At 43.0% G+C, this 15,157-nt stretch overlaps 2 protein-coding genes across 11 annotated transcripts in view; one reads left to right on the top strand and one right to left on the bottom strand.

Annotated features, from left to right (window-relative positions):
- The window catches only part of FRYL (FRY like transcription coactivator), a 330,165-nt gene extending 324,516 nt beyond the window's left edge, over nucleotides 1-5,649 (top strand). For 9 of the 10 annotated variants that reach the window (XM_040418890.1, XM_040418883.1, XM_040418887.1 and 6 more), the window contains 3 exons: nucleotides 1,295-1,405; nucleotides 1,863-2,059; nucleotides 3,591-5,649. In XM_040418890.1, the coding sequence (XP_040274824.1) occupies nucleotides 1,295-1,405; nucleotides 1,863-2,059; nucleotides 3,591-3,849 (567 nt within the window). In that variant the 3' untranslated portion in view covers nucleotides 3,850-5,649. The remainder of the gene's footprint in view (nucleotides 1-1,294; nucleotides 1,406-1,862; nucleotides 2,060-3,590) is intronic. The other variant, XM_040418884.1, reaches the window with a different exon arrangement.
- A 5,611-nt stretch (nucleotides 5,650-11,260) lies between these two features.
- On the bottom strand, nucleotides 11,261-14,675 carry ZAR1 (zygote arrest 1). The gene is made up of 4 exons (XM_040418894.1): nucleotides 14,046-14,675; nucleotides 13,054-13,146; nucleotides 12,908-12,982; nucleotides 11,261-11,454 (listed from the first exon to the last, which is right to left on the bottom strand). Exons 1-4 carry the CDS (start codon nucleotides 14,673-14,675, stop codon nucleotides 11,311-11,313), a joined length of 942 nt encoding a protein of 313 aa, XP_040274828.1. The 3' UTR covers nucleotides 11,261-11,310.
- Nucleotides 14,676-15,157: the final 482 nt, after the last annotated feature.

Genomic DNA, 15,157 nt, shown 5'->3' on the forward strand with positions numbered 1-15,157 from the left:
GTGTCATTCCCTTCTTGCCACATTGCTGGAATTCTGTGGAAATGTCACACATCACTTTGTGATATCAGAGTGTTATACACTATGCACAGTAATGCAATAAATACAACCACGAAAACACTTTGCCAGTTAATTGATAGGCATCTGATCGTGTAGCCACGTTCCAGTAATGTCACAACGTTTTCTATGCCGCAGACCAGGTAACTTGTCCCATCACATTCCATTAAACATTCCATAAATTGCATATCGTTTGGTAGACATATTTTTTTAATAATGTGTCCTCTATAACATATATATATAATAGTTATACGTCCCACTTTATGGTTCACCGTTTCCTGCCACCACATTACATAAGCACAATACAAGATTTCATGGGGAACCATTTGACTTCAGTTTATTCCCCCACTCCAAAAACATACTTAAGTATAAAAACATGAAGAGAGCAGATGCTATGAATGTTTATTCAATGGGGAGAAAGTCCATAGCAAAATTGCTGACATGGCCAAATTATAGGAGGTGCAACAGGGCCTCCAGCCCCTGAGTGCCTACACCTCCTAGTTCCCTCACAGATGGTCCCAGCAAGAGGACTTTTTGTTACAACATATAAGACCTCAGTCAGACATACGTAATGCTGCCCCATTTTAGTGTCTCTATAATGATCTGCTTAGGATCTGTATCTTGCAGACGTAAAACGGACACACTACGGCCATCTGTGTAAGGCTTTCCACCAGGCCGTTCAAAGGCAGTGGTGACCATGAAGCCCATTATAGATTCCATTCTTTCTTTCATACCACATGTTTATTTGCTTTCAAATGCATAGATTTGGTGACTTCTCACCTCCACAGTTCTGGTTATATCCATGCAGAAGTCAAGCAAGGCTTTGTTTGATCTGTTCTTTTTCTCATTGACCTGCAGGACAGTGGATTGCATTGTGTAATATGTATTGATGAGACTTGGAGCATTCAGTAGATCTTTATGTAATACCTTGTTGCCCCTTTTTCATAGTTCCTCCACTAGGACATTTTCCCAGAATGTGACCTATTTGGTGGATTTCTCTATATTGCTGGCTTGCTCCTTCCGTCATGAAATGAATCTACTGGGCTGCTTGTTTCTAAGTAGCACGTGTGATTCCGTCTTCTATGTTTTCCATTTAACACAAATCTTGCCACCGTATAGTTATTCTAATAGAAGCCTGACCTTCCTTCCTTGTACTAAACCAGTAACCGTGTTTGATTGCTCGCTTTGTCTTGTGCGGGCACTGTTACTCATGCCATCAACTCCCTCCATTTTGTTGTAGGAGCTGGAGCTTTGTCGGAGGCTCTACAAGCTGCACTTCCAGCTTCTTCTGCTGTTCCAAGCCTACTGCAAGCTCATCAGTCAAGTGGACACCATTAAGAAGCAGGCGGAGGTACAGTACACTAGGCACAGAGTCAGATGTATAGATTGATGAGATGAATACATGTCCAGGGTATTCAAGGAGTCAGCCACCGTTTATCTCCCATATGTACCATCACTAGTCCTGCCAGCTGCCTCCAGTTCTCGGAATGCCTCTTACAGCCCCTGGCAGAGCTTGATGAAATGGCTCTCTAGGCCCAGTCAGAGTTTATAGCCTCGTTGTTCCCTCTCCAGTCATTTTACAGAATGAAAAATTATCCGTATTATCTTCCTGCACCGGCTGCTGTGAAAAGTAGAGTATAGCACAGAATGCCCTTGTAACTTGGATCTTTAATTATTATATTAAGACATTTCATAACCAGCAACTTCATCCTATACAATGCACCCCCTACTGTAAATGATAACCATATTAGAAATCGCCAAAGAAGTGATTAAAAGGAAGTCTAATAATGTGCAAATTTGTTTTCTAGGTCATCAACATGTCAGATGAGCTATGCCAGCTGGAGGCCTGTCTGAAAGAGGCAGAGGCCACATCTAATATCGGTATAGAGGACTGTGACTTTTCCGAATTCTACCAAGCAAGCACAGAGGTTGCTGTCCATTCTCTCATTGAAGCACTGAGAGGGAAAGAATTTTTGTCTGCCATAACACAGGTCAAGGCATTCAGGTAACATGCAAAGCACGCCTCACTTGGGAGGAATAGCATTAAAGGGGTTCTCCGGGGTTTACATATTGATGACCTATCCTAAGGTTTGGTCATAAATATGAGATCAGTGAGGTTCTGACTCCTGACTATCTGCTGTACAAAGAGTGAGCACTCATTAGGTGCTTAAGCCTCTTCCTAGGCCAGTGACGTCACATTCATTGGACACATAGCCTCGGTGCAGCTGCGCCAAGCACAGCCACTATACAATGTACGGCGCTGTGTAAGCTGCGAGGAGTCTACGACGCTCACCGGAGCGCTGCGACCTCCTCAAACAGCTGATTGACGGGGGTGCTGGCAGTCGGACCCTCACCAATCTTATATTGATGACCCGTCCTGAAGAGAAGTCATCAGTATGTAAATCCCAGAGAACCCCTTTAAGACTGAAGGATTTGTTTTCCAGAAAGCTAGAATTTCATCTTGAAGCAAACAGTACTTGTCCAAATCATTGCTATTAGGCTATATGCACACGACCGTTGTGTGTTTTGCAGTCCGCAAATTGTGGATCCGCAAAACACGGGTGGCGTCCGTGTGCGTTCCGCAATTTGCAGAACGGCACAGACAGCCTTTAATATAACTGCCTATTCTTGTCCTGCAAAGCGCGGACAAGAATAGGACAGGTTATATATTTTTTGCGATCCACGGAACGGAGCCACTTTTTGCGGCCCAATTGAAGTGAATAGGTCTGCATCCAAGCCGCAAAAACTGCAGCTCGGATGCGGACCAAAACAGCAGTGTGCAATGTGCATGAGGCCCTAAAAGAAGGGTTTTATCACTGACACCTGTTATGTTTGGTATATCGTCGTTCTAGTAATAAAAAACAATGCAAAGTATAACTAAAATTGCATGCAAACAAGTTGTTGTTCAAGATTATAAATAACAAAGGGGCTGTTTCTTTTTTTTACAGAACCCATCCATGAGTATTGTCTGGTATTACCAGAGCATCCCCATTCACTTGAATGAGGACTAGCTGCAATACCAGGCACGGCTCACAGACAAGATTGGCACTTTCACACAAAGAAAAATTTGAAACTTTCTTTTATATAATCCCAGATAATATTTTTAAGGATAGTTGCACACAATGTGGATTTTTTCTGCCTGAGTAAATGAGATTAGACAAATCTCATGTACACTTTGCTTGTCTTAGGTGTGCAAATTTACCTGTTGTGTGGATTTTAAAATCGTAGATACAGTGGTTTTCCCCATAGACTTCAATGAGGTTGTTAACATACACAGAAAATCTGCACAAACATATGCACCAAAGAACGCACCAAACCCGTGATAAATGGTGCGGATTTATGTATGTTTTTGGTGCAGATTTTCACTGTGTGCAGGTACCCTATGGAGATAGATGATTACAGCCTTTTGACTAATATCCAACTGGAGATCTTCAGATTTTAAGGTATAGCAATTACCAGGCTAGTATAGGACAGCAAGGTCTCATTTATGTAGTACTTCTGTATTTAATTGTACACTCTGATTTTTCGCTTTCTAGGATTATCTGGCCCAATGAAATATTTGGCAGCCAAGAAGATGATCCCATCCAAACCCTGTTGCACATATATTTCCGACATCAGACTCTGGGCCAGACTGGCAGCTTTGCCATTGTTGGCTGCAAGCAGGACATGTCTAAAGCCAGCTCGAAGCTGATGGAGTTAAACCTAGAGATCCGAATGTCATTGCGCATGGTGCAGTCCTACCAGCTTTTATCTAAAGCCAAGCCCATCACTAGCATGGTGAGCACTGAGTTTTGAGCACCTGCTGCTGCGTAGGCCTCAGACTTTTCAAGCACTGGATGTCTAATGATCTTATGAAGCACCTTTCATAATTACTGTAAAATACCTTTGAGTTGTATTCTTTTCTTTTCTCATGCCTCTGAGCTCCAGCAAGTGGGACATTCAGAGCCCAGGGTGAGAAGCTGGGAGTAGTGGACTTTTTCTGTATAGTGGATTTAAGAGAGAAAGCGATAATTTTTCTCCTTTACTTTGTTACGTATGTACCATCCACAAGCTAAAGGGCTAACATGATGTACATAGGTGTGCAGTTGCAATATGGCCCATCTGCCTGGGAGACGGCAAGCAGAGGCGTGATGATAGAGACTGTGGTGACTTGCCCGAAGACCTTCTTTAGTTCCTTGCCACTCAAGAGTCAATATGCCTGATAAATGCTCGGCGCCATGAGGATTGTCCCAGGGGACCTTGGCAGAAGATGGCCTATAAAGACTTTGGAAACCATTGAACTATATGTTTATGTTGCTATTTGTTGTACGTGTCTTTTTGATTTGCTCTCTTGCCCGTAGCGATGGTTGACAGGACAGAACGCGTGGCTGTATCTAATTGTATGAATGTTTGTATATAGTCTTCACGCATGCCTCAAAGAGTACTATGACATTATTTTTGGATAAATTTTTATTTTATTAGATCTAACAACTCATAGCTTGTAAATGTTAGGACATTTAATTATTTTAAACTGGGCTTTCCCCGGTGTTTCTAAAAGAAATAATATATCTTAATTTTATTAGGATGCTGCTCAGTTCTCTGACCAGTGTTTATGGTATAAATATGGATAACTAACCAAAAAGTAGCTGCCTGCAGAGAGTTTCTTAATGTATATTTAGATATCTGCTGCCCAACAGCAACTCTCATTAGACAGAACAGATAACTTATTTTATTCTGTATATATTCTAGAATCTACGTACGGTGTAAAACCAGTTTGTTTTTTTCTTGTAAATCTGTGCAATTCAGTCTTTGAGGTGGTCAGTGTACAGAGACTAAGGAAACCCTGTTCATAGTTGCTTTTGGAAGAGCCAACGCTGACGACCATGTCTGGTAGCTAAGAATATATCAACAGGTATTTCTTATTGTCCGTAACTTAATCTACCAGGAAACAGTTATAGAAAAATATACAGGATAAGCTACCAAAAATATACAGCATTGGCAATACACATTCACTGTACAAGAAATGCATAGACAGAACCAATTCTTCAGCACAACTAAGATAACCGGTGTCTATGTACACGGATGAAATTTTTTGTAAAAAGGTATGATTGTAGCCCCGTGATTCCTGTCTAACAAGGAATACTCTGCAATTTTTATACATCTTTTACCCACTGTGATTAAAAACAGAAAGTATATATTTATTTCTGTACGCGAGGATATGTATTCTTTATAAAGGACAGATTAATTGGCATCGCCTTTTCATGGGGCCACTGGACCTCTGAAAACCAGAATTATGTACATATTAACTGTTTAACACTTGGAACTGGCTGCCCACGGCTTTGAAGAGGTTAACTATGAAACTGCACTCTAAAAGACTGCAGGTATGAACCTGTAAGAGCAATCCATGTCACCTGAAGGAACCACCGATCTGACCCGTCATCATGGCACATTAGTACTAAGTAATCACTATTTTATTTGACACCAGACGGAAATTTGGTACTTTAGATGGTAATTTAAGAAGTACTTACTGGGGACAAGTAGTTTATTAGCAGTGCATTATTCCTTACATCCTACCAGCCATTCATTTTTGTTAAATAAAAAGATTGTGTAATGTTACCACCTCTTTTCTGTGTGCGCGCCTTTGTGATGGTTGAGGTCTTGCTCCTGGATGGAGACTGAAGTATGAATTCCTGCTGTATTGTCATTACTCCTAAGAAAGGGTATTGAAGAGGCTCTCTAGCAGACTGCATCTTAAGATGCTAGAATATCAGCTGAGTGATATTGGTTCTGGTACCAAAGAGTTTAAGCGGCACATGGTCTTGACCCTGGCTGCTTCTATTCTAATGCATCAGTCACATTTCTGTGTCCGTTTCAGCTAAAAAATAATAATTTCCAGAGAATCTCCTACCATTGGTCCATGAAACACTGACAGAACTCTGATGCAATCCACGTTACGTTAGTGGTTTTTCACAGACCTATATTATGGGCCAGATTTATCGTTAGCTCAGGTCAAAATAAGAGTGAAAAAGTCACAAATGTTTGTGCAAAAGTGGAGGAAGATGTAAGTGTAATGATAAATCTGGCCCTATTAGACTTCAATGGGAATGTCTGGTCAGTATCATGGACCAAAGTAGTGCTACATGTCCCATGGTCAGTGGAAAACCACACATTAAGGCTCCATTCACACGTCCGCAAAATAGGTCTGCATCCTTTCCGCAATTTTGCGGACCCATTCATTCTCTATGGGGGCGGAATGGATGCAGACAGCACAGTGTGCTGGCTGCAGCCGCAATTGCGGCCCCGATTTTGGGGCCGCAGCTCCGCAAAAAGATAGAGCATGTCCTATTCTTGTCCGCAGCTTGCAGACAAGAATAGGCATTTCTATGGGGGTGACGGGCTGGTGTGTTGCGGACCCGTGAATGTAGCCTAAATGCAATGGGTACATGCGCTGTCTGTGGAAAATGAGAATACCACATGTCCATTTGAGGTCCATGGAAAATACGTGCATGTTTCATCCAGGTCTGTTATTTGCCCTTCCTGCGTCATCAGTATTCCACGACATTACTCAGCTAAAAATTAGTTTCCAGAGCATCCCCTACCAGTGATCTATGAAACACTGAAAGCACATGGACGCTATCAGTGTTGACATACCCATGGACTTCAGTGGGTTTACTTTGTCTGCAGGGGCAGACTGGGAACTTAGTATATATATATATTTTTTTTTCCAGGGCCACTAAGATTGGCCCGGTTTCATAGTCGGGTCTAAATTGATGGAAGGCAGGGCCAGCAATTCCATATTTTGGCACATTATACCACAGTACCAGTGGGGTACCTCAGGGATCTGTTCTGGGACCCATATTGTTTAATATCTTGATCAGCAAATTGCAGAAGGCCTCGATGGTAAGGTGTGTCTTTTTGCTGATGACACAGATTTGTAACAGGGTTGATGTTCCTGGAGGGATACACCAAATGGAAAAGGATTTTAGGAAAACTAGAGGAATGGTCTAAAATCTGGCAACTAAAATTTAATGTTGATAAGTGCAAAATAATGAACCTGGGACGTAAAAACCCAAGACACAATATAAAATCAGTGAGGATAGGGATTTAGGGGTATTTATTTCAGAAGACTTAAAGGTAGGCAGACAATGTCATAGACCAGCAGGAAATGCTAGCGAAATGCTTGGGTGTATAGGGAGAGGCATTACCAGTAGAAAGAGGGGGGTGCTCATGCCGCTCTACAGAACACTAGTGAGACCTCATTTGGAGTATTGTGCGCAGTACTGAAGACCATATCTCCAGAAGGATATTGATACTTTAGTAGCTCTTCTCTGAACTCTCTCCAAACTGGTACATGGATTGCAGGATAAAACTTACCAGGAAAGATTAAAGGACCTTAACATGTATAGCTTGAAAGAAAGACGAGACAGAGAGGATATGATAGAAACTGCTAAATACATAAAGGGAATCAACAAGGTAAAAGAGGAGAGAATATTTAAAAAGAAAAACTGCTACAAGAGGACATAGTTTTAAATTAGAGGGGCAAAGGTTTAAAAGTAATATCAGGAAGTATTACTTTACTGAGAGAGTAGTGGATGCATGGAATAGCCTTCCTGCAGAAGTGGTAGCTGCAAATACAGTGGAGGAGTTTAAGCATGCATGAGATAGGCATAAGGCCATCCTTCATATAAGATAGGGCCAGGGGCTATTCATAGTATTCAGTATATTGGGCAGACTAGATGGGCCAAATGGTTCTTATCTGCCGACACATTCTATGTTTCTATCATAAAATACATCTCTAAAAACTTCCACTGGACAGCCATGAGGAGGGCCCAGGCAGCTCCCTTGGCATCAGCGCGCACATGCATGGTCATATGGCATCATCCAGTGGCGGGGCTCACTTCACCCACTCAGGATGAAGGGTTGTCAGCATGCCCAATCTTCTGCTCTGCTTCTTGAAATATGCAGGCTTCAGTCCTAGTTTCACTGCAGACTTCCCTTGAAGTGTTCTGTGCACGCGCTGTCTAAACACTTCATATGGAGTCTGCACAGTGAAAACCATTTCCGGAGCTTGTATATATCATGAAGCAGAGCAGGAGAAGATTGGACATGCTGACAATGTTTCCTCTGCAGAGTACAGGTAGTAACACTTGATGGGACAGGAGCAAGCAGAGGTGGATAACCGTCTGCGCTGTAAAATAAAAGCCAGGAGCGTGTACTACTGAATGGATTGGTGGTTGGCTGAAGCAAGCCCTGCACTGGATGCTCATGAACAGCACAGCCACAGTTTACAGCAGAGGATGCTACCACAAGCAAACAGCAAAACGGGTCAAGAAGATAGATCATTTGTACAATGGAAGGTATAAACATGTCCAACCCCTTCAAGGGCAACTGCAAAACCCCACAGAAGACTGCAATCTGCAAAACCCCTTGTTCATGTTTTCACTATTAGGCCTCATGCACACAACCGTTTTATTCCGTGTCCGTTCGTGATTTTCTGCGGACCCATTGACTTTCAATGGGTCCGTTGAAAACTCAGCTAATGCACCGTCTGTGATCCGTGGTTCCAGTCAGTCAAAAAATATATAACCTGTCCTATTTTTTTTCACAGAAAACAGTTCGGGGACCCATTCAAGTCAATGGGACCATGAAAAAACATGGAGGCACACAAGATTTACAGATGCCCAACTAGGCAATAGAACCTGTCTTGACCCAGGTGTAGATTAATACTTCACTTTTATTGAGATACTCTAAAATGTGATATGTACTAACATGTGTGCAATTGCACTCTTTAATTGAACTTAAACATCACCAAGAAATGATAAATTAAAAACACAATGCACCTCTGCACTGATGAAGGCATTGGATGGACACATTGAGGGTATGAGAGATCTCTAGAGACATTAGCAGCACGTTGCTTATAAGGACACAGGGTGGGAGAAGGGCCACACACTGCCGCAGCACCATGCGTGGCTCACTGCCAGCTGAGAGTGCTTGTAATGACAACCTTATGAGGTGGTGCAGTATTCTGGCTTCTTCAGGGGTAAATGGACAGCCATGGCTGTCCATTTACCCCTGAAGAAGCCAGAATACTGGCGAAACATGTCGGGGGACAGCTTTAGATTTTAAACTGCTCTGTACCTCTCCACTGATCACAAGCACCTAGCGGTCAGTGACAGACGGCGCTTGGTTAGTCTAACAAATCAGTCAATAGGGCAATCACTGCTGGGCCCCCGATGCCATCATTTCCAGTTGAGATCAATTGTTATGCGCTGTGTGTAGTGGGCTGAATCATTATTCCCGCACCACCTCATAAGGTTGTCATTACAACCACTCTCAGCTGGCAGTGAGCCACGCATGGTGCTGCGGCCCTTCTCTAGAGACATTAGCAGCACATTGCTTTTAAGGACACAGGGTGGGAGATCTCTCATACCCTCAATGTGTCCATCCAATTCCTTCATCAGTGCAGAGGTGCGTTGTGTTTTTAATTTATCATTTCTTGGTGTTGTTTAAGTTCAATTAAAGAGTGCAATTGCACACATGTTAGTACATATCACATTTTAGAGTATCTCAATAAAAGAGAAGTATTAATCTACACCTGGGTCAAGACAGGTTATATTGCCTAGTTAGGCATCTGTAAATAATATAGTAAAACAACCTTACCCAGGTTTGGTCCCAAAAATAAAATATGGCACACAAGATTGTCATCCGCTTTTTTTTCCCTATCATTCGCATGGCAAACTTGACTTAGACTTTTACTTTCCTTCATGTCTGGCGATCCTCCAAAAATAAAAGGAAGACACAGAAACAAAAACGGATCACGGAACCCTATTTTGCAGAACGGAACACAACGGTCGTGTGCATGAGGCCTTAGAAAGACAAATAAAGGGTCCATTCACACGTCCGTAAGTGTATTACGGATCCGCAAAACATGGACACTGGCAATGTGCATTCCGCAATTTGCGGACCGCACATCGCCTGCACTATAATAGAAAATGCCTAATCTTGTCCGCAATTGCGGACAAGAATAGGACATGTTCTATTTTCTTGCGGAAGTGCGGATCCGCAAATGCGGATAGCACATTACGGCCCCATTGAAAATTAATGGGTCTGCACCCGTTCCACAAAATTGCAGAATGGATGCGGACCCATTTTGCAGATGTGTGAATGGACCCTAAGAGAAAGTGAAAAGGACACCATGACAGAAGCTGCTTAAAAAAAAAAGTTGCATCCAGGCTCAAGCCCAAGACCATCTGCAATGCTTCTGGAAAAATCTATGAAGAGATGAGACACAAGTTCTTCTTAGCACAACACCACATTTGGAGGAAAATTAACGCTGCAGACCAAAACCTCACCCCAACTGTAAAGCATGATGGAGGGAGCAGCGTGTTTTTGGGCAGATTTGCTGTCTGAAGGCCAGATGCCTTCCAATCATTGACAGGACAATGAGCTCTAAGGTGTATGAAAGCATTTTCCGAGAGACTGTATGGGCAGCAGTCCATGAGGTCAAGCTGACCCAAAGCACACAACTAAAAGGATAGTTAAAAAGAATTCCATTTTGAAATTGACAAGTCAGTCTTGACCTTAAAGGGGTTCTCAATTATATATATATATATAATTTTTTTATTTTATTTTTTGACTACCACCCCATCCCCACTGGACCAGTGAAGGGAAACCTACTTACCTGCTGCTTGGTTCCTCAGCTGTCTTCACTGCACTTTGTGCCAGAAGTTTACATTGTTTGGACCGGGGGGGGGGGGGGGGGGGGCCTTCACATGCCCTGCTACAGCCAATGAATAGCCTCAGCACTGATTGACCTAGCGGTATGTCACTGGCTACAGCAGAGAATGTGACCCCCATCTGTACCAGAAAGCTATCCTGGACAACCCAATTGGAAAAACTAGTAGGCACAATGCACATGTAATCCTTAGTCCTGTAGTGACATACCTTAAATAATCAGTGGGTAACACTCACCTTCCCTCAAACACCCAAAATAACTTAGGGAAAGGCTCCCCTTGATGCCATCAGCTTTGTTGACAAATGTACGGCTCTTCTGATGCCACGCTAAAGAGCGAGCCGTAAACCAATTCATTAGTTCACAAATTTCTATTTTTATAGTCCAACGCACAGAGTCATGTGAACCACTTCATTGTAAGATATTTTATTCAGTATACTGATACATGGTGTGAGAAGATCTCTATTGCATTAGAAGTCACCAGTTTAGCTACTGTAATGGGGGGTGGAATCTGGCCCAACATTAGGAAAGTACACAAGCCTGGATTAAATGATGTACTTGAAACTGAAGGTGCTGTCACAGGAGAGCCTCTTGCCCTTGCACCTCCCACACAGGTCTTGGCGGTGGGGTCTTTTTGGGTCCACATGGCGCTCTTTCACAGGACAGATACACCTAGTTTGCTTGCAGCTCTAAAAAAATAAATAAAATACCAAAAAAATTGTATAAAGTTCAACTTTGGCATCATTCAAGATGTTCAGACAGGTTTTATGCTAGGTCTACACGACGACATTTGTCGCGCAACATGTTGCAGAAAATCCATTCGAGATGGATTTTTCTGCGACTGTTGCAGCATGTTGCAGTGCGACACCATAGACTGCCATTATAAAAATTGTCGCGTGACATTGGTGCAACAAAATGTTGCAGTGTAGTTGTGCCCCATCTGTCGTGCGACTTATTGTTGGGTGACAAATGTCGTCGTGTAGACGTAGCCTAAGTGTTGCATTTCAACCAAGACAGTGTATAGGAGTACCTTCACACAGATTGTTGCAGAAGTTCTCAACTGAAAATAATTTCCAATCATCTGAATGGGGCTTGCAGAAATCCATGTGCTTCCTGAGAAGACAACCCCAGTGAGATGAATGGAACCAATTTTCAGTTGCAGAAGTTTCTGCAATGAAATCTGCCACATGGAGCCCTGTTGTAATTTTTCTGTTCTTAGTCAAGAGAAAGAACAATTCTTGTAAAAAGCATCTGTTAGGCTGAGTTCACACTACAGTTATTTCAATCAGTTATGAGCCAAAACCAGGTGTGGGTCAGAAGCACAGAACAGGTGCAGATCTTTCCATTATACCTCTGGAGGCTTCACTACGGGTTTTGGCTCACTCACTGATGGAAATCACAGATCAAATAACTGAAGTGTGAACTCAGCCTTAAGGCTTGTTCACACAACTGCCATGTTTTGCGATCCGCAAATTGCGGATCCGCAAAACACAGATGCCGCCCGTGTGCCTTCTGCAATTTGCGGAACGGGAGGCCCATTATAGAAATGCCTATTCTTGTCTGCAAAACAGACAATAGGACATGCCTTAATGTTTGCGGGGCCACGGAACGGAGCAACGGATGCAGACAGCACACAGAGTGCTGTCTGCATCTTTTGCGGCCCCATTGAAGTGAATGGGTCCACAAAAAATTTGTCTTGGATGCAGACCAAAAACCACTGTCGTGTGAATGAGCCCTTATTTAAAAATAAAAATGTTCTGCATGCAAGACTTTTCCCGGTCTGAGACATGACAGAAATTGCTCAAACAGATGCCAAATCTGCATAACTGATGCACAGGATTGGTTATGTTTTTTTTTCCTTCTGTTTTTCTGACAGATCTGAAGAATGTAAAAACAGTGATGAAAACTCCCTTAGGGCTCATGCACACAACCATTGGTCGGCCATTCTGTGCAGATTCCTCAGACAGATCCACTCAACTTAAATGGGTCCGTGAGCCGTCCAAAAAAAAAAAGTTTTTGCGGTGTGCAGGAACGGAGAGAAACCCCATGGAAGCACTCCATAGTGCTTCAGTGCCTCACTGGACCTTCCAGATTGCAGACCCATTAATAAAATAAAAATAAACTATTGGATAACGCACATACCTGACACATGATATCCTCCACCCGATAAGGATTAAAGGACTTCTGACATGTCCTGCAGAACTGTTTGAAGTACACCTGAGAGAAGCAAGAGTCACTGAGTTCCTGTAGTGTGCACCTGGTCCTGCCGCACATAATAAAACACCCACCTTGTTTGTGCCCTGCACACACCACACATATGCACTTTCCCAGCGAATGTTGCAGTCTTTGCAGTGGTAATAGCCATACTTCTGCTCCAGGAACTATCAGGAGAAAAGTAATACATCAGGAATGGATAGTGCAACAAGGCTACTGTGGAATTGGGGAACAGGTTCTTAACATTGCCTTTGTGCTGTGGTGGTTGAGTATTGACTCTTCGAAAGGAGTGCTCACAATATGAACCCCTCTGCTAATAGAACATATGGACTTCAAAGCGAGGGATCCCCCACTTTGGAACTTGTGTGCCAGGACAGTCACTTTCAGGCTGAAAACCATTTTATGGCGTTTCTGCACTTTTAGCGCTTTGTGGTAAAAATACCAGCTTCAGATTTTAGCTGAAAGCCTATGGGAAATATTAAATACAGGGTGGATGTTTTTGCCTAGTGGAATTTTATTCTAATTGTTCCTACACAGTTTTTTTTTTACTGGTCAAAAAAAATGCTATACCATATTTACATGTTGGGGGTCCCAAAAGCAGTTCCCATTTGAATGCAAAAGCAGGAAATGTTGCGAATTTTAAAGGGCTTGTCCAGGCTAACAATATTCCTGACCCATCTTTAGGATAGGTCATCAGCTGTTACCTAAAGCCACCAGAACCACCATTCAGAACCGAGCTAGAAACACGTGTAATGGCCGTGCCTGGTTACCATAGCTCAGCTCCCTGCATAGCCACTACACTTTGAATGGAGCGGTGCTCCTAGCATTGCTCTCAGTGGCAGTTCCAGCACCTACAAACAGCTGATTGTGGGGGTGCCAGAACCCCACCAATCTGAGACTTGTGATCTATCCCAAGGATTTTGAAGTTTCAGTGGGATTCCTCAACCAAAATGTCACAAGTTCTGTAAGTAGGACCATGGCCTTAGTATGTGGTGGTGCTGCTAGTCAGATGACAGTTCTACTGCATTTATAATCTAGATCAAACACATTGTGAGAAGTTACTTGCCTGGAACCTCAGTCTCGTCTCCCCAGGAGAAGGGGTGGATTGGGCCTCATCATCCTCTTTATTGGCTTCCTTGGTTTCACCATCTGTTTTGCTCTCTTTATCGCTTACATTTAGCGAGGCATCATCTTTTGCAGTCTCCTCAGTTGTTTTTGGAGTATCCTTATTCTCATCCTGGAAAGTTGCAAGTCTCCCAGCAGCAACAGGCGAGTACACGGCTATGGTTCTGGGGAAGTGTACGGTCTTAGTGGGAGATGCAGGGCTTCCCTGGTCTGAAGGAACCTGCTCAGCTTTTGTGATGGTTCCTACCCTCCTCCTCACAAGAGTTCTAGGGCCCAATGAGCACTGGACAGATGCATCCTGTCTGGGATTTACCTGGATGCCAACATCTCTGGTATTTGCTTTTCTCAGCCTTGGGGTAAGGTTGGGATTTACCTGAGACAGGATAGCCTTTAACTGAGCCCTTTGGTAGTTATCAAAATATTCTCCAGTGTCACCATAGTTGGACAGATAGTTCCTCTGCCTCCAACTCATCCCTTTATTTTTAGGATTAGGATTAAAGTACCTGTAGGAGTAAGGGTTATATGCTGAATACATGTAGTTATCCATTGCCTCTTCTGTGAAGCTAGCCATAATGTCTGGCCAATAGCACAGCCCAGGTGCTGGTTTAAATAGTATTTGGCTTGATTGACAATCAAGGTGTGGAGGGGATGTGCCTGCATGGAGTTTGGTTAACATAGAGACTAGAGATGAGCGAATTCCAGGTTATAAAATTCGTTCACGCTTCAATTGGTGGTAAAAGGTGAATTGCGTTATGGATTCCCTTACCACGGACCATAACGCAATTCTATGAAGGAATGCCTTTAGAGGCATTCCGTTATTCATTCCGTCATAATAGAAGTCTATGGGCTGCAAAACGGATCCGTTCCGTTTCCGTTATGCAGGAGAGTCCTGTCCTGCATAACAGATACGGGACAGATCCGTTTTGCAGCCCATAGACTTCTATTATGACGGAATGAATAACGGAATGCCTCTAAAGGCACCTTTTACCACCAAACGAAGCGTGAACGAATTTCATAACCTGAAATTCGCTCATCTCTAGTTCCCACACACAA

The sequence above is a fragment of the Bufo bufo genome, chromosome 2 (assembly GCF_905171765.1).
Source record: "Bufo bufo chromosome 2, aBufBuf1.1, whole genome shotgun sequence".
Taxonomy (NCBI): domain Eukaryota; kingdom Metazoa; phylum Chordata; class Amphibia; order Anura; family Bufonidae; genus Bufo; species Bufo bufo.